At 36.5% G+C, this 26,568-nt stretch overlaps 1 protein-coding gene across 1 annotated transcript; it reads right to left on the bottom strand.

The window, feature by feature from the left end:
• Positions 1 to 1,512: 1,512 nt before the first annotated feature.
• On the bottom strand, positions 1,513 to 26,169 carry LOC306875382 (pre-mRNA-splicing factor ATP-dependent RNA helicase PRP16-like). The gene is made up of 27 exons (XM_079425896.1): positions 25,995 to 26,169; positions 24,933 to 25,302; positions 24,013 to 24,224; positions 23,787 to 23,933; positions 20,301 to 20,463; positions 20,066 to 20,184; positions 19,129 to 19,208; positions 18,444 to 18,599; positions 18,198 to 18,359; positions 17,996 to 18,103; positions 17,779 to 17,897; positions 16,928 to 17,065; positions 16,620 to 16,806; positions 15,499 to 15,684; positions 15,150 to 15,290; positions 14,959 to 15,069; positions 14,053 to 14,169; positions 13,849 to 13,956; positions 13,655 to 13,767; positions 10,658 to 10,866; positions 8,932 to 9,086; positions 8,655 to 8,810; positions 7,119 to 7,253; positions 6,896 to 7,021; positions 6,302 to 6,397; positions 5,752 to 5,873; positions 1,513 to 3,036 (listed from the first exon to the last, which is right to left on the bottom strand). Exons 2-27 carry the CDS (start codon positions 25,247 to 25,249, stop codon positions 2,955 to 2,957), a joined length of 3,765 nt encoding a protein of 1,254 aa, XP_079282022.1. The 5' UTR covers positions 25,250 to 25,302; positions 25,995 to 26,169; the 3' UTR covers positions 1,513 to 2,954.
• Between the last annotated feature and the right edge of the window lie 399 nt (positions 26,170 to 26,568).

Below are 26,568 nucleotides of genomic sequence, written 5' to 3'. Positions count from 1 at the left end.
CCAACCCTCCTGTCTGTAACTGAAGAAATCCTGACGATTCAGAAATCTCTTGTGTGTTTAATTAGGGTTGCAGCTCAAGTCTGCAGAAGTGTGGCCCTCCAGCTGAAGGATTGACACCCCTGTCTTAGAGATACTGTGAAGCTGATGATATGGATCATGAGTTTTAATTCAGGGAGCCATCCAAAATGTGCCAGTGGTTGTCATACTTTCATTACAAATGCTTTTTTTATTCCCTTTCCTATTTCTACCACTGAAATTAGGAATACTTAAATTTACACCATCATATGTGACAGTATTCTCATACTTTGTGAACAATAAATGAGAACGATTTTGTGTTCCATGACTACCAGTATTTTATAACTAGATAATGGTTTTTCTAAATCATCATATAGACTTTGGAAACACTAGAATAAGTTACCCAAAATGAAAATGTACTTACCCAAAGCCCACGTAGAGGAGTTGTTTTCTGGTCAGAACAGACTTATAGAAATTCAGCCTTACATCACTTGGTCACCAATGGATCCTCTGCAATGAATGGGTGCCGTCAGAATGAGTCCAAAAGCTGATTAAAAAAAAAAAAACATCACAGTCCACGTGACTCCAGTCCATCAGGTAATGTCTTGTGAAATGTTGAGTGTTTGTAATAAACAATCCCTCAAGACCAGGGCTGTCCAAACTCGGTGTCCTGCAGCGTGTAGCTCCAACTTGCCTCAACACACCTGCATGGAAGCTTCTATATGCCTAGTAAGAGTTTGATTAGCTGCTTCAGGTGTGTTTAATTAGGGTTGGAGCTAAACTCTGCAGGACACCGGCCCTCCAGGACCGAGTTTGGACAGCCCTGCTCAAGACGCTTTTAACTTCAAACTGTTGCTTCTGGCTAAAATGAGTTCTCTATCAATAATATTGCTTTTTCAAGTGGAAAAACTCATCTCATCTGAATCACGAGAGAATTATGCACAGATCAAGCACTGTTTATTTGTAAAAGCAGACCAAAAAAAGTTTTATATATGTTGGTGGATTTGAGAGGACAAGGGATGGATTTTTCACTGCAGAAAGCACTGTTATGGAATATGGCCACATGTTTTGGCCAGAATTGACATTTTAAAACACCTTAATGATTAATTTGTTTCTTACATCACAAGCTGTTAATGGACTGGAGTGGTGTGGATTATTGTAATGTTTTTATCAGCTGTCTGGACTCTCATTCTGACGGCACCCATTCATTGCAGATGATCAACCGGAGAGAAACTAACATTAACAATGACCAATACATTTGTTAGGGTTTTTTTTTTTTCTGTATAGTTATTAGCATTAGTTAATAAACAACTGTTTACTGTTAATTCCTATTAACAGATACAATCGTTAATTGTAATGTATTATCAAATTGGTTTGCTGTTATTTGAACTATTATAGTATTGTAAATGTTACTGAGAACGCAATCACAGAGTCATTGCTAACTGTAGAAAAATATAATAATTGAACATAACTAGAAAAATTTGACTCTAGAAATTTCCAGGACCTTATAATATTTTATTCGTTTCCAAGATTTTTACAGACCTGGAAGTCACACTTTTTAAACTCCATGGTATTTCCAGGAATGTGGGATCATATGACAAATTGAAGCCCTAAGGAAGGACACTTTTTTTTGATCTTGAAGTGCCTTGAACACTTTCTGGGGAACAAAATGAGACGCTGCAAAAGACTCGAGGGCAATGGTCAAAGATGTCCATTTAGTACATGTTTACAATGGAAAAACCACACAATGGATAGCAAAAATTAATTTTGTGTATACAGCCCCTAATTGTGCAAATGTATTAAATGTTATCTTTAACACACTAAATGCAGTGATTCAGTCACTACTTACAAATAATAAAGCACTTCTATATTCATTTTTTTAATATCTAATATAAAACAGTAAAATTGAAATACAAAGGAGACACAGAATGAACTTTTTACACACTCAAAAATAAAGTTATTCCCAGCCTTTCTGAAAACTATTTGTCACATCTAAACATGTTTTGACTCTAAATCATACAACAAAAGAAAGAACCAGAATATACAGACGTACTGTACACATCAGTAATGAAGAATAATAAAGCTCAACAGACCTCTTATTTCAAAGTTTCCATAAACACAAACAGAGCCCTGAACACCAGAAAGACCCTCGGTGGCAAGCGGTTGATCATGTTGTGGATTGTGTGAATGTGCAGCATAGAGGCCGGTCATCTCTGTCGCTACACAGCACATCTGTTCAATGACTTGCAGCCCAATTGCATCAAAGACGACGCAGGATTTGACCGCCGCCTGGTCAGTGTTGATTCCAGCAGAATGATGAAATATTCTAGCAATGTTTTTGTCAGAATAACAAAGACAAGCTTCATCCACAGGGGATTAACCTATCAAAGTATAGGAAGTTAATATTCATGGCTGCTCTGTGTTTTCTGAAAGAATGATACAACAGCTGCGCTTCACAAACCAAAATATGACAGAATGTGAATTATAATTCAATGGTAAGGTGAATATTACAGCAGGACATGAATAAATTCTGCTGTTGTGGTTTACACAAACATTCAAGAATTAAAAAAAAAACCTGTTGTTGGGTTGAGTATATTTATAACGTCAAATAAAGCTTTTTTTTGTTGTTGTTGAAGTGCGTTCAAATATAAGGACAAATGTGTTTGTTTTTGAATTTGGCTAAAAATTGATTGAATGCAGTACTAGCATCCTTTTTTTTTGTCTCAATCCAGAGAGTCCAAAAGATTCACAAATAACACTTTGTCTGAGGGGAAGAAATTTTCACCTTATACAATTGCTCCTACTTCTGGACAAATCTGGAAGCTGCATGTGACAAGCACTGTGATGATCATATTTAATAACATTGCACTGACTGAAGCAACTATGGCAAATAAAATCACATTTGCAATATTATCTGGTTGAAATTGTAGATACGAGCACTATAAGCCAAATCGGGCCGGTGTTCGTTTTGGTGTCATGGGTGTTTCCTCCCTCCTTCCTGGGGTGCAGATCTTTATTGCCCTGTTTGGAAATAATGAAAAGACGTGTTTATTTCAGGATGTTAATTTAAACAGAAAGCTTGTGTGTGTGTGACTGTGACGTGCCACACAGCAGAAGTTGTAAGATTTGCTCTAAGGTTAAATGAGAAGAATAGACAGAGCGGTGACAAGGAGCTTCGGGCCGAGAGAAAAGGACAGTTTGTCTCTGTGGGGACCTGCGGGACGAGGGTCTGATGTAGCTGACAGGGTGATCTATCATCTTTAATTACAGCGGTGCACAGCGCTCCCCTCCTCACACCGCCAGCAATTACATCCATCAGGCCATGACCCTCCTGCTCCTCCACCACAGACTCGGCTCACACCTCCATCACTTCACTTTCTGCTGCCTGCCATCTCAAAATTTGAACTTTTAGCCTATTTTATACTTTTTTCTTAAAGAATATTCCAATTAACTTTTACATTTTATAAAGAAAATGTGGGTTGCAGAACTCTCTGACACGGTGCTGTGGCGTTCTGAGTGGTTGCATTTTGACATTACTTTGAATGTTTTTCAGCATGTTGCTATGCGGTTGCAGCATTAAAGGAATAGTTCACCCAAAATTTTCTGAACAATTATACACACGTAGGCCATTATATGTAGAGGAGTTTGTTTCTTTGTCTTCACAGATTGGGAGAAATGTAGCATTACATCACTTGCTCACCAATGGATCCTCTGCAGTGAATGGGTGCCGTCAGAATGAGAGTCCAAACAGCTGATAAAAACATCACAATAATCCACACCACTCCAGTCCATCAATTAACGTCTTCTGAAGCAAAAAACTGTATGTTTGCAATAAACAAATCCATCATTAAGACCAAAGTAAGAGTCCATAATCCATAATAATGCTTCCTCACACTGACATTTTTGCGTTAGACTGTTTTCACTTGTAAAAGAGGCTCGATCTGTGCATATTTCACTTTTATAAACACTACCACCTACAAAGTAAGATAATATATGTTTACTTGTGCATTGCACTACAAATCATCTTGCACTCTGTGCTGCTTCCCCTAAAAGATCTCGTTGTACAGTATTTATGTAAAGTTCTAGTACAGTCTCACTCAGATTATGTGTATGCAGTCATCTATTTATAGTATAAGTATAGCCGGATGGTTAACTGTGTATAGGTTTATAATTGTTTTTCTTTTACTTCTATTGTTCTGTTTATATTTGTTTAATTAGTATGGAGCACTGCGGTCCTGTGAGACATGACATTTCGTTCCACTACATGTAGAAGAATGACAATAAAGCTCGACTTGACTTGACTTGATATTATATTATGATATTATGGAGAGAGGACTCGCATTTTAGCTGGATGCAACAGTTTGAAGCTAAAAACTTCTTGATGGATTTATTACAAACATGGCACCCATTTACTTGTAATGCTAAATTTCTCAGAATCTGTTCTGAAACAAACGCATCTTGGATGCTCTGAGGATGAGTAAATAGTGAGTTTAATTTTTGGGTGAATTATTCCTTTAAACTTCAAGAAATTTCCTACATTTGCGAATAAAAATGCCAAACACATGAAATGAAAAAGCAAGGTCTGAAGACAATTTTTAAAAGCTGAACTTCTTTTAACTTGAGCCCTGCATTTTGAGAATGGCACATCATGCTCACAATTACAACATCGTGTTCACCTGGATAAACAAAGGAAAAGCAGCTCAGCGGAATGCAAAAAAATTTAAAATTTAAAAAATGTGAGAATGTACTGTACTTTTTGCACTTTCAGAAAAACGGTTATTCTTATTTTACTGCCTTTCCAAAAACAGAATTTGTTTAAAAATCTTACTATCAAAATCCATCAAAATGAAAATATTTGAAAATGGAAATGAAAGAGATTCTTTTGTCTCGTCAGGAGCCATCAACCAGATCACTAAAAACCAGCAGAACACCTTAGCAACCGCACATCAACGCCCTGGCAACCAAGCACAACTTCCTGGCGCTTTATGGCAGTGATTTTCAAAGTACTTTCTTCAGAAGAAATGTAAAATGTCCTCTAAGTGACCTGTGGGTCCCGCAGGATTCAGGTCAGGTGAGCTGAGCTGTGATCTCATCTTAGATCAGCCAGTGTCTTCCTATCAGCTTATTTAAAACCCCATGAAGGCATCAGAGCCCAAGAGGGAGGCCGGCACCTTAATTATCCATCTCCCATCATGCAAATCAAATGTCTAATCTCCACTTTTAATGTGATTATTGTCAGGACGTCCATCACGCCGACAGTCAGCCGAAGGCTTTGATTCAGAGATAAAAATCCTGATTAATTAATGAAGTGTTATTTTACAGGACACATTTCTCGCTTTTGTGGAGCTGACAGGTGTGTGTAAAATTAATTTCCCGGATTAGTCTGAAAATTAGCGTCCGTCTCTCTCGTCCCCCGTCCGTGGCGGTACAATTTAAATTGCTACAGTAATGGGGGTCAGCCAGGAGTCAATATTATTTCTTTTTCCTTCCTGTGGAGATGGGAGGTGAGAAAAGCTCATCATGGGTAAGACAAGGAGATGTTAGGTGAGGAAAGAGATGGGTGTGAAGGGGATAATAGCCTTCCCAAAAATTGCGACATTAGTATTTTAGCACGGCAGTCATTTGATGGCTTCCGTCTAAATAGGACGATTCTGATTTCGCGAGAGTGCGAGCAGTCGCTCTAAAGAGCAGAAAGTGACTCTAAACTCTGAGTGACAGCAGTGATGGCTGAAATACCTGACGGTGCCCAGATTGTTCTTCCTCTCCTGCTCATCTTTCCGTGCACGGATCTGTTCTTGTGCAAGAGACATCTCCTCCTCCATGTTGGTGATCTCCTCTTTGGCTCTCTTTCGGTTCTCCTGGAAGAGCGACCAAAAGTGAGTGAGACAAATGTGACCCTGGACCACAAAACCAGTCATAAGTCGCACAGGTAGCAATAGCCAACAGTACATCGTATGGTTCAAAATTATAGATTTTTCTTTAATGCCAAAAATCATTAGGATATTAAGTAAAGATCATGTCCCATGAAGATATTTTGTAAATTTCCTACCATAAATATATGGACAACTTTAAAGGTGATTTAGATTTGTTTGCACCCTCAGTTAGTTGTGTATCAGCCAAATAATGTCCTATTTATCCTAACAAACCATACATCAATGAAAAGCTTATTTATCCAGCTTTCATATGATGTATAAAAAAATGGACCCTTATAACTGGTTTTGTGGTCCAGGGTCTCAAAGGCGTACTGTATGTGTTGGGTGTGATATTCAGGAAGGATGTTGCTCACCTGTCTGGTCTTTCCTGCATGTTTGATGCTGTAGAACATGGGTCCCAGCTCAGCCAGCCACTCGCCATCCACCGCCGTCACACACTGCATGTACTCCTGAAACACAAACACACTAACGTGTCAACAAATCACTCTTCACTAGCATTTGGGGATACGATATTGAATAACATGTTGTTGGTAGTATAAAATGTCAACATTGTGAATATCATGAAGATTTAATATGGTTTTTATTCAGGAGCAAAAAATATGATTGCGTGGATTCAAAACTGATTCAATGCTTCAATTCAATTCATGGTCACAAACATGCATACAAGAGCTGATAAAAATGTAAAAACTAACTTGAATACAATGTAAGTTGCTTTGGATAAAAGCATCTGCTAAATGCATAAATGTAAATGTACTAACAGTAATTTTGTGAAATATTAATACAATTTAAAACAAAATCATAAAATGTTGCAAGCTAGATTCAAACTTGCACCCCCCATATAAGCACCAGAGCGCAGTGTCAGGGCATGTGCACTAACTAACCATTATAAGCAAACCGTGATTCATACTAACTGACTTCACATTCAAGAGCTGAGGAGGAAGAAGTACCTTTGTTGTCATGACCAGCTCATGGTAGATGATGTAGTCAGGGGTGTAGCCCATCCCGAACAAAGCACTGGTGGGGTGCAGATGGCAGGGCATCCCAGTTCTCACATTAACATACTCCCCTATTCCCTAAACAAACAAATACATGTCATGAAGATGTTTCACATGCCGCTTGATGAAACAGAATCCATAATTACATTGCCAAATAAGCCAAGTAGTTGTGTACCTTTAATTTAGCAGCCTGGTGAAAGTACGCAGCACAGATGCACTTCCTGATCACATCCCAGTCTGAGCCGCAAGAGACCAGATTCATTTTCTGCTGCACCATGATGTCTTTGAGCTGAGCTCGCACCTCACGCACCTGTGACACACCACACACTGTTATTCATGATAAACTAAATAAAATACAAGAGGAAGCACACTTATTTAGTGCTGAAATTACACACCTCAGCTTTCAGAGACAGATTATAACAGGGTTTCTTCAGGTTTTATGAAGTTAACATTTTAAGACCAAATAAAGAAAATTTAAGGAACACAATGGGTTGTATTTGCAACACTTCAAATTTTAAATTACAACCAATATCCGTTACTTTTTCAACTTTTTAAAAGGCTTGAATACCTTTGCTTCCAACCACTAGAATAGAATATCTTTTATTGTACCAAACGTCAAAAAAACTTGTTTTTGTCTTGTTTTCCAGTGCAAATATCTAAAGATGCTTAAATGAAGATACATTTACTTCAGAAGCAAAATGACATAAGTCTTGTTTTTTTCTAAATGAAGTGAGTTCATGGTTTAACAAGAACAAAGATCTGCCAATGAGCTTAGAACAATTTATTACAAGTTTTTATTTCCATTTGACAGATATTTGTTCTTGTTTTAAACATAAACTCACTTAATTTTGCTCACCTCTCGGAAAACAAGATTTTATATCTTAATCTTGTACTTTTAAGTAAATGTGTCTTGATTTAAAGTTGATTTAAAGAAATTTGTATGGCAATTTTTTTTTTTTTTTAGCAATGTATGCAATATTTAATGCCATGATTTTATTAATTTAAGACCTTCTGCTCTGACTAAGACCTTTTTAAGGCCTTAATTTGTGGAGGGGTGAATTAAGACGTTTTAAAGCCTTAAAGCTAATAGTTAACATCCTATGTCTCAATATTTTCCTAAAGCAGGGATATTATCGTTAGCTAAAACTCTTAAAACATTTTTGTTAACTGAAAAAGCTTAAATAATAACACAATGTAAACATTAGATGAAAAAATAAAAATTAGAAATGTTGCCTTGACAACTAACTGAAGTTGAGGAAATAAAATTACCAACAGACAGGAAGGAAGGAAGGAAGGGAAGAAAAAAACCTAAATGGTATTGTTAAAATAACAACCCAAAACCTAAATGAAAATGGCATCAGCACATAATAAAATGAATAAAAATTAAAAATGAAAGAATAATGAAAAATATCATTCAATTCAGACTTGTTGTAAGCAAACTTTCACGTCCACATACAAAGCTTGTTGAAAACGCAGCTTATATTACTACTCACTTCCGCATGTGAAGAGGATATTTGCATAAAAGTCTTAAATGGTACAGCAGCAAAAAATGCATACCTGTGATGGTCAGAGATGTTTTTTTTTTAATGCAAAAATAACTTTGGCTACCATTCTATGTGGATTTCCAGGAAATAAAATAACAAAAAGAATGATATTGCCCCTATAATACATGAATTTGATTGATTAAGAGTGACACCTCAAGTTAAGGTACCTTTCGCATGGCTTTGGTGTGGATGAAGTGATCGTTACACCAGATGCTGGAGTAATTGTTCTTCTTCCACTGCAGGTAAACGTTGAGGTAGGTCAGGTGATCACTCTCAGGCACCAAGAACTTCTCTCTCACCTGGTCACTCTCCTCCTCTCGACCCTAGACAAGTAACGGCAGATTTGAACGGTTGCCACATTTACAGATCATAATGCTCTAGTTATGAGATTGTTAACGCTTTTGAGTGTGTGAAGAACACTAGAACACAATGCACACTCGGTACCTTTGGTCTGTAGAAGATGGACGGCACAGACAACATGGAGACGACGATGAGAATGTCTGCACTGCAGCCCATGTCACATGACACGATCAGCATTTTAGACAGAGCCGGATCCAGAGGAAACTCCACCATGAGCCGCCCGGTGGGCGTCAGAGCGCCTAAACAGGGACGAGAAGAAACCATCCTCAAATGTCAAAAGGGATTAGACAGCACCTCTTTCAAAAGTGCTGATGGTGGGAAAATGATTCCAATTTGAGATTCTTTTTCAGAAGCTCAGATTTCAAAGATTACATGACAGACTAAGAAGATTAGTGAGAGAGCGGAGTGAAAAGCAAAAGCAGATATTTGGGCAGGTAAGCCTTAATCAGAATTAATCTGCTGTTAACACGAGACGAGAGCTAGAGGGAAAAGTGCTCCACATAGTCAAATCCTCACAAACCCTGAGAGATACGCAGGAAATGAGATTGAGATCCCTCTCTGGTCACACAGACAGTATTACTTCAGTTGCTACAGCTGAACTTTGAGTAAGACCTTGATACTTCACTGCAGCACTTAGCAAGCTTCAATCTACCCAACTAGAATGCAAGATACACTTGAGTGTAACTCAAACAACTCAAGAGTTTTATCCCTCAAATAAAAATAATGTCACTACCATCAGTTATCTTTAAACACTGATATATCCAAACAATCTAGTGAATATATCAGAATCAGTGTTATTGATTTACTACTATATTTTTTTCCCAATATTAGATATTTTTATATTTTCTTTTACATTTTTGATCACATTCATTTTTCATTTTCATTCTTTACTCCTATTAATTTTAATTGAAGGTTTAGTATATTTGTTGTGTGTTTTTGGCATTTTAATGGCTTTTTAATGTTTTTTTGTGCATATAAGCATGTTTCATGAGTTTTATGTATTAATTTTTTTAATGAAGCTTTAGACTGTAATTTTAGCATGCTTTCATATATACTGTAAATATTTTTTTTGTTAATATTTTTATTGAAGGAAGAACAGGGTTCCATACATACAAAGAGTTGACAAAGTTTCTCTTCATTTAACATTTTTTCTTCTCATCCCTCTTCCCACAACCCACCCCACCAAAATAAATAAAATAATAATAATGCATAAGTAAATAAATTAAAAGTAAAATAAAAATGTATTAATTAAATAAATCAGAGCTTTCAGCTTTCAGAGTACAATATTAGACTTTGTTGCTGACAATACACACTGAAATAATAAAATAAAATACACTAATTACCCAATAATTAAAAAAATTCTATGAAAAGCATGTGCAACAATTAAAAAAAAAAAAATTAAAAAAATCAGCATGAAATGTAAATTAAAACGGACTTTTCTTCCCTATTGTGTTGTATAAATGAGTGAAAGACTCAAAACATGTAGGGCTGGACATGATTTTGCCCATTGGGAATTGATTGGATCAAAGAAAGTGGGTGATGCAAATAAATTATTTATAATAAATACTCCAATATTCTATACCATTTTGATTTTCTTGCTGACTTGAAAGATTTTATTTCATTTTAAACAATGCCCAAAATAAATTCTTGACACTATTATCTAATGGCACAGTTCAACTAAGAACAGATTCACTCTTGACTGTACCTTTGAATAAAATGTGGCAAAAGGACAATAAGTAAAAACAAAAGGTTTATGTGGTCTTATGCGGATTCTCTTTCTCAGGGCAGTGTCTGAGGCTGGTGGTCTCACCTGTGTTGTCAAGCGCTCCTAAGATCCACAGCTGGTACATGGAGTTCAGCATGTTGTCTTCAGGCGGCGGGTCCATGAAGTGGAAGAGCAGGAGTTCTTGAACTCCCAGTGACTTGAGCAGCAGCACAACATTGGCCAGGTTAGTGCGCTGGATCTCTGGGATAGTGGTGGTGAGCATCTCATTCTTGTAGGCACTCTGAGTGTATAACCTGAAGCGGACCAACACAAAAGATAAGAGAGGTCAATTCATTTGCTATAGACATTTTAACATGTCCAAACCCAATGTGACGCAGTGGCCAGAGAAAAATCCACGGGATTTCTTGTTAGGGAGCTTACACACAATAGAAAACATAGACAGGCCTTTTAAATTATAATAATATTTCTTAATTACTGTATTCAACTGTATTTTTGATCAAATACATTGTCTTGGTGAGCATAAGAGGCTTCTACAACTTATTTAAAAAAAAAAATCTTGATTTTTTCCAAAGTATTAACCATATACTAACTATGGTAATATTTCTTATTATATTAGCTTATTGTTATGCACATTACTAGCATATTGGCTGTTTATTAGTACTTATAAAGCACATATTAATGCCTTATTCTGCATGACCATATTCTAGATCCTTTAATCCTACCCATACCTAAATTTACCAACTACCTTATTAACTATTAATAAGCAGAAAATTAGGAGTTGATCGAGGGAAAACTCTTAGTTAATACTGAATACGTTTTCTAATCTAAAGTGTTACCAGATATTTAAAATCCTGGGTAAATTTGGGTTATTAAAACTTCACTGATTAAGAATATTTTTGATTAATCTTTAAATAAACAGGGAGAGAGAGAGTTCTGACTGGCTGTGATGTTGTTGCCTCGCTACAGCAGTCTGATGAAGAAAATTATTAATTTTATAAGAAAGTATTAGAATGAAATTAAGAGAGGTTGGTGACAATCTAGGAAAGAGTCCAAATAAAGACTTGATGAATAAAGAATAAATCAGACAGATGCATGTAGCACACCATTGAAAAACGGTTCCTACATCCCATCTTTAAAAGATCCAGAGGGAAGCCCATAACAATGAGCCATTCCCAAACTACCCCTGAGCATCTTAAAATATCACAGCTCTCCTCGCCGCTCCATAGAGACAGATCTGAGAGAACAGCAGATTTCTGCAGCTATTCAACTAAATGGATAATTCCTCAGAAGATGGTGAGAAGAAGAAGCTCTGTGGTACAACATATGCATTTATGCATATCAGTCCTACTGGCTCTTGTGAAGATGCCACAATCACAGCCAGAGCTTTTGAGTTATAGATTTAACACACATGCCACACACATACACACGGCTTTTGACCGCATTACAAAGCGTCTGGTTGAACAGAATTGATTTCTGATGCACAGATGTTTGGTAAAGGATATATATAACTAACCCGGCAAGTGCCGCACACTTTCACGAGCAGCCAGAGACACTCACAGGGAGGCAAAACAAGCCCCTGCGTGAGTTTCCTTTGTGTGACCGCACAACAGCGAGACAGCATGTCGCCGCATCTTCAGGACTGTGCAGATTTGAAAAAGGTCACAGTCAAAAAGCCCACAGGAGCCTTTGTCTCACATTCTCAGAGGTGTAAACAAAAATTAAACTGCGTGAAATCCTCTCAAGATTACCGTCCCATCCCGTCCCCCTGCCTGATAGATGATAGATGTTTCAGAAAAAAGGGACTGGAGATCTGAAGGAACGCCGTTCATCTGCCTGTATGAGCAAAGAGAGGCCAGAGTCTGTATTTAAACTACAGAGACACCTGAGCGATTCGCTTCATTTGGATGATTCGTTCCAAAGTACCGGATCAAAAGCATGACTTGCTGTTTCATCACTCAAGTTTCGCCATAAAGTCATCATGAAATAAAAATATATCCATGCATGTGTTTTTTAAATTATCAAAATAAAATCTGTCAAAATATTAAAAAAAAAATCTAAATCAAAATATCTGATTTTGCGAATCAGTTTAACTGTATCATTATGGAATCAATTTAATGCCATATATATTTGCAAGAGAATTGAAGCATTGCAAAAGAAAATAAAAGTTTGCAAATGAAAATGAAAGTACTGAGAAAAATAAATATGCTTTTTGCAAACAAAAATAATGAATTGCAAAAGAAAATGAAGTATTGCGAGAAAAAAAAGGTTTCTTGTCGGCCTATTTTATTATATGTACTTAATGTAACATTTATTCATAATAAATTAATTCAAATGCTGTCTATGGGTGGTGATGGCGCAGTGGATAAGACACATGCCTTTGGTGTGAGAGACCCGGGTTCGAATCCACTGTGAAACACCAATGTGTCCCTGAGCAAGACACTTAACCCCTAGTTGCTCCAGAGGCGTGCGACCTCTGACATATATAGCAATTGTAAGTCGCTTTGGATAAAAGCGTCAGCTAAATGAATAAATGTAAATGTAAATGTAAATGTCTACATCGCTTCAACCACCAGAGGTCGCTGTATACCTAAAAGTGCCAGCGGGTAAAATTGAACCATGCCATGCCTACTGTTTTGATAATGCTATAAAAGTGTGCACACTGAGAGAAATAAACAGCAGATGCTCATATTAACAACTTCTTTAACTTGAGCAAACGCTGCGAATACACATATACATTTGTTAATAAAGTTAATAAAATGAAAAATGCATGTTTTAAAGCTAGTGAATAAAAGGAAACGATCCACCCTTATGCCTCTGCTCAATGACAGTGCCTGGATCAGTTGTGATCTGCGTCTCGGGCCGATGATGTCACTTCCAGGGAGGCATGCCCAGGCCTGTTGTACACGCCCCCATCCCTTGACTTTTTGATTCTCAGTTCTCTGAATCATTTAAAAATTTTAAACACAGCATCATTGCAAGTCTGACTTAGACCCACTAAACTTTGCCACTGTCATAAACTGAAAACTATGTGTGCCCCCTCTGCTCAAGAAAGATCAGCGGTTTTTACTGATCTGTACTTACCTGTAACACTGTCCCGGGCCTGTTCTGCCTGCTCTTCCAGCCCGCTGGTTTGCATTGGCTTGACTGATGGGGTACACCTGCAGCGCATCCATGCCAATTCGAGGGTTGAACACCTAAACAACAGAAAGTAATAATTCTGTTAGTATCAGATGTGCCATTTCCCTATTAAAGAAAGCAGTTTCACATGGTTTTACCTTCAGTTTGCAGTAACCAGAATCCACCACAAACATGATGCCGTCCACAGTCAGAGACGTCTCAGCGATGTTTGTAGCAACAATACACTTCCTCACTCCATCAGGAGCCTGACAATAAACACACAGGTTTAGTTCACAAACCATCTAAAGCGTTTTGTCTTATGATCAGGATCTTAAGAGTTTCCAACAGAGACCAAAGTTTACCTTCTGGAAGATCTTGGCCTGCAGGTCCGAGGGCAGCTGGGAGTAGATGGGCAGCACTGCCAGGGCCGGAGCATTCTCTAGATCCTCCAGTCGCTCCACAATCTGATCTGACGTCACCTGCAACAGCATAAACATCATTTGTGTTATACATTGCAAGCTATATCAATAACTATATTTCTAACTAACCTTTGTATCTATCTCTGTGTTTATAAATATGAAATTCACATATAAATACTACCAGCCAAAAGTTTAAAAGTTAATAATTAAATTTTGAAAAACAGACGCATTATAAATTATTATTAAATATTAACTGCTTTATATTTTAAAATTTAATACAGACCGCAAAGCTGAATTTTCCACAATTTCTTAGCATCATTACTCCAGTCTTCAATGTCACATGATCCTTCAGAAATCATTTAAATATTCTGATTTGGTGCTCAAGAAACATTTCTTATTATTATCAATGTTGAAAGCAGTTATTTGCATTTTTGTGGAAACATGTATATAAAATTTGGGGGTAAAAAATAAAATAATACTTTTATTCCAAAAAGAATGCATTAAACTGAACAAAAGTGACAGTAAAGTAAATTAAACTGAATTTCTATTTTTATTTTTTAAATGCTTTTATTTTGAAATTTATATTCATCAAAGAATCCTGAAAAAATGCAGAATCATGATTTCAAGAAAAATATAAAGCAGCAAAAGATTATTATTATTATATATTTTTTTTGTATTAGTTTGATTTCTGAAGGATCATGTTACACTGAGGCTGGAGTAACGATGCTGAAAATTCAGCTTTGCCATTACATGAATAAATTACACAGAAGTGTATATATCTTTTTAATAGTGTACATAAATTGCGATTCCATTCATAACATCATTTGCATGACTAAAGATTCTCCTCACCTCAATGTCCTCCTGACCAGGCATGAAGATGAGGATGTCACCCACCATCCCGCTGAGATGAATCTGTAAGGCCTGTTTCACAGCCGCCTCCACATAGTCCTCCTGAGGAACCTGAATCACACCAACACTCAGCATCAGTACAGCACCCCAACCAGCTTCAGCTTCATCTAAAGACGCTATTAACACCCCACCTTGCTGAACAAGATATCCACTGGGAACGTCCTGCCGGGAATGTGGAAAACAGGAACATTGCCGAAGAATCTTGCAAATTTGTCCGAGTCCATGGTGGCAGATGTGACAATGAGCTTCAAGTCTGAGCGTCTAGACACCACCTAAGTAATCAAAAAGCCAGGTTGATAAAAGGAAGAAGGGAGAAGATGACTCATCAGTATCACAATCTAAATTTAACAGTACTCTTTAACTATATAAGCAGCGATCAAATTAGTGTATGAAAACCAATTAAACTGACTATGGGGAAAACAGTTTTAATATGGATTAATGTAACAGTGGAGGACAGACAGATGGATCGTAATGGCTCACCTCTCGGAGCAGCCCGAAGAGCACGTCAGTGTTGAGGGAGCGCTCATGGGCCTCGTCCATGATTACAGCGCTATAGTGGTCCAAATCTGACTCCCGCAGAGATTCCCTCAGAAGAATCCCATCAGTCATGTATTTTATCACAGTCTTCTCTGATGTACAGTCTTCAAAACGGATGGCATAACCAACCTGGAATAGACATTAAAGAAAAAAAACCTTAGCCATGGAAAGTGCTGTTATTATAACAATACAGTTTTACAATAATATACACTACTGGTCAAAAGTTTGGAATAATTATGAGATTTTGTAGTGTTGTTAAAAGAAGTCACTTATGCTCACAGAGACTGCATTTGTTTGTTAAATATACAGTAACAACAGACATCTAGTGAAGTATTATTGAAATTTTAATAGCTGTTTTATATTTTAACATTTTAAAATATAATTTATTTATGCCATGGCAAAGTTGAATTTTCAGCAACATTACTCCAGTCTTCTTCAGTGTCACATGATCCTTCAGATATCTTTCTGATATGTGGATTTGCTGCTCAAGAAACAAGGCTGTTTTTATTTCAATAACGTTACAGCAAAAACAGTAATATTCTGAAATATTATTACAGTTTAAAATAATTTTCTATTTTTCATATATTTTAAAATGTCATTTATTCCTGTCTTCAGTGTCACATGATTATTCAGAAATAATTCTAACATATACATATTTATACATGGTATATTTTACAATTTATTTATAAAATTTTAACATTTTCAAGATATTATAATAAATATCCTTTTTTTGGCCATTCATGGATACCAAACAGAATCTAGAAATCAACAATGGCATTACTATATTAACATTCAACAGCAACTTATCTTTCTAAAATGTTTATTGATATTCACATCAGTGATATTTTAGTTTAAATTATGTTGTTTCTGTCATTTTTATAATTTTTTTAAAACATGTCTTTATATTTTTTTATTATTTTTTGTTTTATTTTTAGTTAAGTACATGAAAATTATCATTATTATTATTATCATTTCAGTTAACATTTATTTAATTTCAAATAACAATAATTAACTTTATGGTTTTAGTAAATGACAATTAGGCACACAAGATGTTAGGCACCAACCTCTTCTCCCAGGCTACTATTAATTTCTTCGCTGACTCTCTTGGCCACACTCATGGCTGCCACTCTGCGGGGCTGTGTGCAGCCCACCATGCCATAGCTGGTGTAACCGTCCTCATGAAGATACTGCGTCAGCTGAGTCGTCTTACCACTGCCCGTTTCCCCCACCACAATCACAATATTGTTATCCCTACCAAAGAGACAAAGAAAAACATCAGCATACCGGGTGAGCAGACACATGAGCTCACAAATTTAGTGGCACAGTTTGTTCTTAAGGAAGCACGTAAGTGAATTAATTTTAGTGTCAGAACCTGATGATGTTGAGCAGCTGCTGGCGAACAGCAAAGATGGGCAGATACTGCCTCTGCTCTAACAGAGTCTTCTTCTTAGCAAACTCACTGCTCGCTTCATTCTTCTCCTTCATGTGATCAGCAAACTTCTGCTCCGCTCTGAAAAGATGAAAGATAAGAAAGAGGCCATGAAGAATCTACAGATGTTTTTCAAATTATGTGCTGATTTTGGGTTAAAGAACTGCAGCATTCTGTGGAATTAATTTAAACATGCTAAAATGTGCCAAGCGGAGCTGGGAAAACTACATGCTTGATACCAAATACATAAAATATATCTACACTACTATTTAAAAAAAATAAATAAAAAAAAGTCTCCTAAAGTATAAGCCATAAAAAAAAAAAATTTGATCAGTAAAACAAAAAATAGTATAAAATATTCCTGCGATGCAAAGCTGAATTTTCTGCATCATTGCTCCAGTCTTCAGTGTCACGTGATCCTTCAGAAATCATTCTAATACGCTGATTTGCTGCTCAAGAAACATTTCTTATTATCAATATGATAAGCAATCATGATAAAAGTTATTTTCAGGATTCTTTAAAGAATAGAAAGTTCAAAGGAACAGTTTTGTAACATTATAAATGTCTTTAATGTCACTTATGATTAATTTAATGCATCCTTGAGAAATAAAAGTATGAAGTTCTTTCACAAAAATATTTTACTAATCCCAAACTTTTGAACAGTAGTGATGCCAGTTTGCCATACATCATGGTTTCATACCGAGGGAATGAATCTAAACATGAGATATCTGTGAAATAAATTTGTAATATTTTGTAATATGTTAAAATAGAAGGAATCAGAAAATGATATACACCTGTAATCCACTTTTCCATCTTCTCCAACAGCTTTTCCATCTGATCCATCCTCGGTTTTCTTGATTCCCATGATGTCACCCAGTTTGGTGCCAGCGAGCTCCCAGTGTTTGTGTTGTGCCTGTCAGGTGAAAGAACCAAATGTAACAATAATTACATCTACACTACTGCCCTGGAGCGAAAGAAGTGTAAATGAAATATAAAAAACCAGCTGTGCACCTTCTTTCTCTCTTTCTGCTCTCGGTGTCGGCGGACCAGCTGACTGCCCTTGCGGGAGATGATGGCCATGTCCGAGGTCGCGTCTTTCACTGGAATGACCGGCTCGGGCTGGAGTCACAGGACGAATACAAAATCATCAGTTAAAGACTCACAAGTCTAGTGACTCACAAATAAGCACATTCATGCTTGGAAACATCTGTACCTGCTTAGTGAAGACAATCCTCCCGTCCAGGAAGGGTGGCACGAGGTTATGGACAAGCAGATGTACTCTAGCTGCACTGTCTTCCTCAAAGTCCTCATCCACCTCCAAACGCTGAACCACTCCACTGGTGAGCATGCGGTTGGTCTCCCAGCGTTCGTTGTCCTGAAGAGAAACACACATGTGAGTAAGTATGACACACACGTTGAGGTCTTTAAGGTGCAGATGTGTGAGGATGTGCATCGGTACCTCATTGATTTGCCGTTTCTGTGCTGAGATGCGTTTCTGGGTCTGCTTCTGTAGGATCTGCTCCCTCTTCTTCATATATTCCTCTGAACTGGATGTCAAGGGGTTGTGGAACTCATCAAAACCTTCATCCATCATGTACCAGTCTCGATCAGCTTGCTGTTCGGACATAACACAGTGAGTACTCACCAAAATAACAATGTGAACTGGTGTGTATATACAGTCAAATCAAAATTCATTCAGACACCTTCAACATTTCTCACATTATCACAGTTTATTCTAGTGCCGTCACGATTCATCGCATCCAAAATAAACGTTTTTATTTACATAATACGTGTGTGCACTGTGTATATTTACCCATATAGTATATATTTAGAAAATATTTACATGTATATATTTATATTCATATATATAATTGAATTTAAATATAAATATATTTAATAAACAAACTAAACAGATGCATGTGTGTCTATTTATATATACACAGTACACACACATATTATATAAACAAAAACTTTTATTTTGGATGCGATTAATCATTTGACAGCACTAGTTTATTCACAAAAGTCATGAAAAAAAAGAACAAACAGCAAAAAGCTGTTTTTTCTTTGACATAGTATGCGCTTATGAGTCACACACACATTCAGATCAGGATGGCACATATATTAGAAATCCTAAGATCACTCACCCTCTGATCTTCCTCCCACTGTTCCTTCTCTTCTTCATTATTAAATAGGATGCCGTCCTCTCCATCCTCCCTCTTATCACCTAAAAACAAGAGTCTATATAAATATAACACTATAGATGCTGTACACTACTGTTCAAAAAGGTTTAGTACTAAGAATGGGAAGATTTTAGTTTTTTTAAAGAAGAGTCTTTTCACCAAGGCTGTGCTAATTTAATGAAAAATAATCAAAAACAGAAATATTGTGAAATATCATTACAATTAAATTAACGTTTTCTATTTTATGACATTTTAAAATGTGAATTATTTATATAATGGCAAAGCTGAATTTTTAGCATCATTACTCCAGTCTTCAGTGTCACATGATCCTTCAGAAACCATTCTAAGGTTAAGAATGCATTCCACTATGCTGATTTGTTGCTTAATAAACCTTTCTTATTATTATTAGATGAAAATATTCAGCCTTGTGTGTGGAAGTGTTATTTTTCTTTAATGAATAGAAAGTTTTTTTTTTTTAAATCAGCTTTGCTGAATAAAACATTTGAACGGTAGTGCATACATGATACATGTGCATTTTCAAATTAATCATTGGCTTAATACATGTTCTTGATATTTAAGATGTTAGGTATTAGGAATAATATTTAAAAAAATATATATTTAAAAATTAATTTTAAGTAAATCAAAATATAAAATACATAAGGGAATTATTAATAATAAAAAGCAAATAAATAGACAATAAAATAAAGTAAAAACAATAAGACTTTGGGAAGTAACTTACTTTTGAATTTTCAATCAATATGTACCAAATAAAAACAGTAGTAATAAAGTTTAAAAATGTCAATGTAAGAATTTGAATTAAGTAGGAAACACGCCAGGAAAAAAAATTTAAAATAAACATACAAAATTCTCCACCAAAAGAACTTGTAAGTGGTGTCTTTACCTTTTCCTCGGGACAGGCGTGGAGTGGAGCCAAGGTGCTTCCTGTCACTGGCCCACTCGTTGTACTTATATGATGGGGTTGGTAGAGGAGTTTCTGCTGGATATTGAGGTTTACTTGACCTGAAAACAAAAGTGACAATGTAACATCTACTAATACTCCTACTGACAACACAAACCACGTCAGCACAAATAACCTTCAACATTAATCACTGAGGCTCTGATGAAGTGATTCACACCTGTCTCTCCTCTCGCTGTCACGGACTGAGCGATGGCTGCGCTCGGAGCGGTCGTTCTCCTGGTGTGAGGGGGCAGGAGACGGGCTCTCCCAGTGAGAGTGGCGTGAGCCGACATATCCACTGTCATCCTCATCCCAGCTGGAGCGTGACGGAGTAGCCAAATCTGTGTGGACATATGAAACACACTTGATCCATCATTTATCCAAACAGGAAAAGTTGCCCAACACACTTGTTGGTCCTGGAACAGACTACTGTAGCTTTTGAAACAGATTTTAGGTTTAGGTTTAGATTATAGTTAGGATTAGGGCTGCAAAATGTAGGGGAAAAAATGGAATTGTGATTTTACACAATTTAGGGAAAAATTGAATTTTGGAGGGGAAGAAAAAATGTCAATGACAGAATCATGCCGATGAGTAATGCAGTGTCGTCTGAGGGCCCGAAGACCACGACCACCCAACAAAGGTCTTTGGCCTTGTCCCTTACGCACAGAGATTTCTCCAGTTTCTCTGAATCTTTTGATGATATCATGCACTGTAGATGATGAGATTTGCAAAGCCTTTGCAATTTGACGTTGAGGAACGTTGTTTTTAAAATATTCCACAATTTTTACTTCTGAGAGACTCCCTTTTATAGCTAATCGACGTTCGCCCAGCTGAATCCCCCCGTGCCAACTTTTTTGAGACCTGTAACAGGCATCAAATTTAAAATAAGCTCATTTAGTGGATAAAAGTGTAAAATTTCTCCGTTTAAACATTTGTTATGTTCTCTATGTCCTATTGTGAATAAAATATTGGCTCATGTGATTTGAAAGGTTTTTAGTTTACATTTTATTCAAATTGAAAAAACATCCCAACATTTACAGAAGTAAAAGCAAAACAGTAAATATTAATACTGCAATATTCCACTGTGAAATAAAAAAATATTTATTTTTTAAGAAAAATAATACAATAATGCATTTACTTTACTACTTTAAAATGACAAAAATAATAAATATTTCATAATTTTCAAAAATACTGAACTTTTATTTTGACAGAAAACCACAAGGAGCCCTTAAAGGGTCATGATACCCCAGACTACTTTTTCTGAGATTTTAGCAGAGGTGTTTGTGTTGCACATCATAGAAAACAATGTTAGCATCCGATCATTTTATTTGTTGGAGAAAACTGGTTCATTTTAAGCTATTTTCATCTTCCGGGTTTAAAATCTACATTGTGTTGACGTCACAATTTGTGATGTGGCAATGGACTATAGTACATCGATGACACGTCGGTGTCTATTTAATTATTCAAGAGACTGCGTGTTCTTATCCTATGAGAAGACACTTTGTTTAATTATTCACAGCAGTGCGTGTTGATTTGCTATGACAGACCCAGAGCCATTGAGAATCAGACTGTGAGATGACATCGTGCACATTAACTGAGAGAAATGTTCATGGATCGAAGGAGAGTGTTTGTTTTTGCTTTGTAATAAGAGTTCGGCACAAACGCGATTCATAAGCCCCTTTCACACATACAGACTTTTCCGGAAAATTACCAGTAAATTGCCGTAAAGAGATCATGTACAGGACCTTTTCAAAAATACCGGTAAATTCGTTCCGGCAATTTACCGGTGTGAGAAGTTGTAACATTAGCAGTAAATTGCCGGAATGATGCTGTGTGTGAATGCAGAATGAAGAATACCAGTATGAGCACGTACAATTTCAGAATGCGGTGATGTAAAACGTGTACTCTGGGCCAATCCAGAGCCGTTGAAATTCAAAATTCAGCGGCTCTGGGCCAATCATAACATTCAGCGCATTTATTTGTGTTTTTAACTCGATGGGAGCTAAATGAAACTGTCTGAACCCAAAGCTGCGTGTGCGGTCTGTCTCTCAATTTTGGAGGCTTCAACAACATTCTTCCCAACCTATCAATTCCCTTATGTTCCAATATAAGTTTATAGTTCAGGTAAGGAATGGATGTATAATATGTAAAAGGAAGTGGGTCTCATTCACTAATAATTGCATGGATTGTTTCATATTTGTACGCACAGGAGAACTACTCACGAAAAATATCCTTCTAATTCACAACACATTCTTAACATCGTTCTGATGTTGGTGAATTTGGAGTATTCTGAATGAGTGGCCACATGCACAAGGTTAGTCATAAAACACACACAAACCCACTCCATATAGGGGCTTTCCACACAAGCTTTCCTTACAGCCTGTCGTCAAACTTGCCGCTGTTTGCAGACTTCAATATAATTATAGTCGTGTTAGGATGAAATATAACTTCTTAACACAATTATAAGGCCGTACAGAGTAAGTGCTTTTTGCATATGTGTGGTTTCAATTGCTCCTATATTTTTTCATAAATTTAGAATAAATTTTATTACGAAATTTTTGGTGAATCGTGATTTGTTCTTAAAATCATTTGGATGCACATTTCACACAAAAATGTGTGCGTACTCAAGCTTAGTGAATGAGACCCAATGTTCTAGGGATGCACGATATTGGATTTTTGCCTATATCTGATACCGAATATACCGATATATTTCCTTTTGTTTCGAAACAACAAGTCTCCCCTGTGTGGAAATTATAAGCAAATTATTTTTAATTTTGGTTAGTTTTTAACAAGAACTTATTTGTTAGAATTAAATAAGCAATAATGAAGTTCTTTTATAATGACAGTACATTGAAGCTTTGAAAATAACTATAAATAAACTATATATAAATTGCTGCATTTTTTTTTTCAGAACGATGCAGTAGTAACCATAACATTTTATGTTAAGATTTAACATTTGTAGATGGTCTAAAGCAAAAGAGTTGTAAAAATTCTGAAAATCTTTTAGAGCTCATAATTTGTTTAAAAAAATAACATATGACACATTAATGAATAAATCAATATATATATACAATTATTTAATTTACAAGTGTCATGTTTGTGATTTTTTTTTTTATTCATGCAAGCTATAGCTTCTTTAAATCAAAACATACTCATGATTTTTTGACATCAATTACTGCTTTATTTAATCAGAAACACAGTTTAAATGTTATGTATTTTACTTTCATTTTATTAAAAGTAGGTCAACAGCGCCCCCTACGAAATTAATACTTTACGGAATGGGCATTAGGACCTGGGGGAGGCTGCCGCTGCACGAAATCAGTGAATCTAATCACCACTCAGGCAAAACTTTGCTTCAAGAATGAGTCACACTGTTGACGTGATCTAATCGCTAGCACACCCTGAGCACATGTGAGTTAACCGATTCCTCTTATCGGCAAGACTTATCGGCATAATTGTTTCATATCAGGCCGATGCCGATATGTACATTTAAAGCCATTATCGGCCGATTCCGATATCGGTCTGATAATATCGTGCATCCCTACAATGTTCACTTGGGTCAATCTCAGGAATAAATAATGCAGGAAATTACATTTAGCACATTCAGTAGTGCTAAAACTGATCAGGGTAGCGTGTTCTGAGCACATCTGCGAGCGTGACTGACCTTTGGGTCTGTTGCGGGGTGATTCGGGCTCATCGCGGCGAGTACCGCGGCTCATGCGTTCGGAGCAGCCGTCCCTTTGCGAGCGTTCACTCCTTACGCTGCCATCACCTCGCTCAGAGCGACTGCTGCGGCTGCTTTCCTGTTCATCTGCACAAAGCCCATAAAACCAAGATCAGAGTCTGACACAGTAAGGTGGGATCTCTCAGGCCGAGATCACCTGACCTACCTCTGTCTCTTCTTCTGTCTCTGTCACGGTAGCGATCCTGGTCTCTGTCCCTGTCTCTGGCTCTGTCTTTGTCTCTGCTCTTGTCTTCTTTGGAAGAAGCATAAACCCCATGCTCACGTCTGTCCTTCTCCCTCTGTTGATGTTTCTGCTTGAACTCCTCACTAACCCCTCCTGGGTTTGACGGCGTTTCTGATCCAGTGACACGGTACTTCCTGTAGAAGCATGTAACAAACTCATGACTGCATTGCATTTATTTATTTATTTCATGTGTGTCCTTGATATTTAAGATGGGGGGCATTAGGAATATTCTGGATAATGAAAAATATTATAAAATAAATAAATATATTGTTTACAAATATATAAATTACATAATATGATATTATGTATTATTATATATATAATTTAGTATCATTGATGATATACTACTATATTTTTGTTAATACTGAATTACATTTTGTTTTTACATTTTCTCTTTTCTTTTATAGTTAAAGTTTATAGTTGTGTTTTTTATTAATTTTTTTTTTATAAAGCTTTGGTTTATTTAGTTTTAGTAAAGTTTAGATTTAACTGTATGTGTGTTTTGGTGTTGTTATACAGAGAATACTCTAGGATGGAGAGCTTTTCTTTCACTGTATATGATCAAATATATTTAAGATTGATTAACTATGCAAAAATTTATGTAATTACAAGGAGACCCAGAGCATTTTTGTGTATTTGTTGTTCCTAAATTTTTCAGAAATTTAGAATCAATTTTATTATGAAAGTCATTGATGAATCATAATTGTTCATATGCAATAAAAAAATTGGTATATACACACTTAGTGAATAAGGCGCACTGTTCTTTAAAAACAACAACAACAACAACAACAACAACAACATATGTCTATGTACTAAATATTTTTTTTTGAAGAACAACCCACCTTTCTTTTTTTCGATTCCCGCTATCGTCATCTTCTTGATTTTCATCATCAGACCCCGAATCACTTTTCCCCTCCTCCCAGTCCTTGTAGGACGTCACCTTGGATTTCTTGGGTTGATCATCCAGTCTTTCCTTCCCCTCGCGCTCCTTGCGTTTCTGTGCGGCCAGAAAATCGAGGCCCAGGAGCGAGGTGCGTGGAGCGGGTGCTCTGAACACATGCTGTTCTGATGAAGCGCTCTTCTTCTTCACTATCAGCCCCCCGACCTGAACACTGGGGTCACTCCCTTCCAGCCGATGCAGGGAGGAATCATCCTCCATCTCTGCTGAGGTCTTGACCACAGTACTCCGCTGATGGATTTCTGGTAAAGTGTCTGTGTTTGGCCAAAAACACACAGTCTTTATGATCCAAGTAAACACATGCTGATAAAACATGACATTAATATGATTACATGTGATTTAAGTAAACTTGTGAGTTAACTTTAAGACCCGGTTTCACAAACGGGGCCTTAAGATATTTAAGCAACTTTTACAAAAATGCCTTAGAAGAAAAAATTAAGGTGTGCATCTTGACACAGACATATTTTAAGATATGTCAGAGCAAGATATTTTCAGTTGAAACGTGCATTTTAGTCTGGGACTAGCTTAAGCCTTGTCTGTGAAACCGGGGGTAAGTGTTAACTTGTCATTTAAATTTGTCTAAAATGTCGCTAAACAATTTTAGGGGAAGTTTTGCCACTAGAAAATGTGATTTCTACTACTGATAGTTCCTGTCGCAATATCATTACATTATATGTACATATACAATATATTACTACAGCTAGCCTAGCATTAGTCATGGAGGTATTAGCCATATAACAAATAACTTTAATCCATAGTATTTTGTTTGCCACGGTAATTTTTTGCATGGTTAAAAAACATTATAAGCATTATATCATATATCTACGTTTATAAGAAACCGAGAGGGATGTAGCTGATGGTTAAACGGCTCATGATGACCCTCTTGAGATGTCTGTTAATGTAAAGCAGTCTATTCATTCATAAGAGAGAGAAAACACGGGTTTACCTTTCAAACGATATCCTCAGAAGCCAGTCATATAAGTTCCTCAAATCAGTTCTACACGGTATGATAAAACTTCTGGAATGTATGATTTAATATCAATACTCAATTAAACAGCATAGCGGCAAACGTCAACATTGTGTACAGTAGGGCGCCATTACTCTCCCAGCATTCCCAGCTTAGTGACGTCCCATCCGACTCCTGAATGAATCACTCGTGTGAATCGGTTCTTTCAAACGATTCAGTCAATCCGATCACCAGTGTTGGGCTAGTTACTCAAAGAATGTAATATGTTACTCAATCATTACAAGTTACTCCTTTCAAAAGTAATATTGTTACTTTATTTATTACTTTCTGGCAACAGTAATTAATTAGTTACATTACTTTTTCTTCACGCCCCACAGAATACATCTAGAATGTTACTAACAACATATTTCTGCTTCATTATTTGACCAAAATCAACATTGGATCGTTATTTCTCAATCACTCAATAGTAACATTCAAGTAGAAGTGTTGTATTAATCTCATTAATTGTCATGTGTAGCTCGAAGCTAATTGTAATTTCTCCGTTACCCATACA

Source organism: Barbus barbus (genome assembly GCF_936440315.1).
Source record: "Barbus barbus genome assembly, chromosome: 1".
NCBI classification, from domain to species: domain Eukaryota; kingdom Metazoa; phylum Chordata; class Actinopteri; order Cypriniformes; family Cyprinidae; genus Barbus; species Barbus barbus.
The sequence above is the reverse complement of the archived record's forward strand: the minus strand, read 5'-3'. Positions and strand labels throughout refer to the sequence as shown.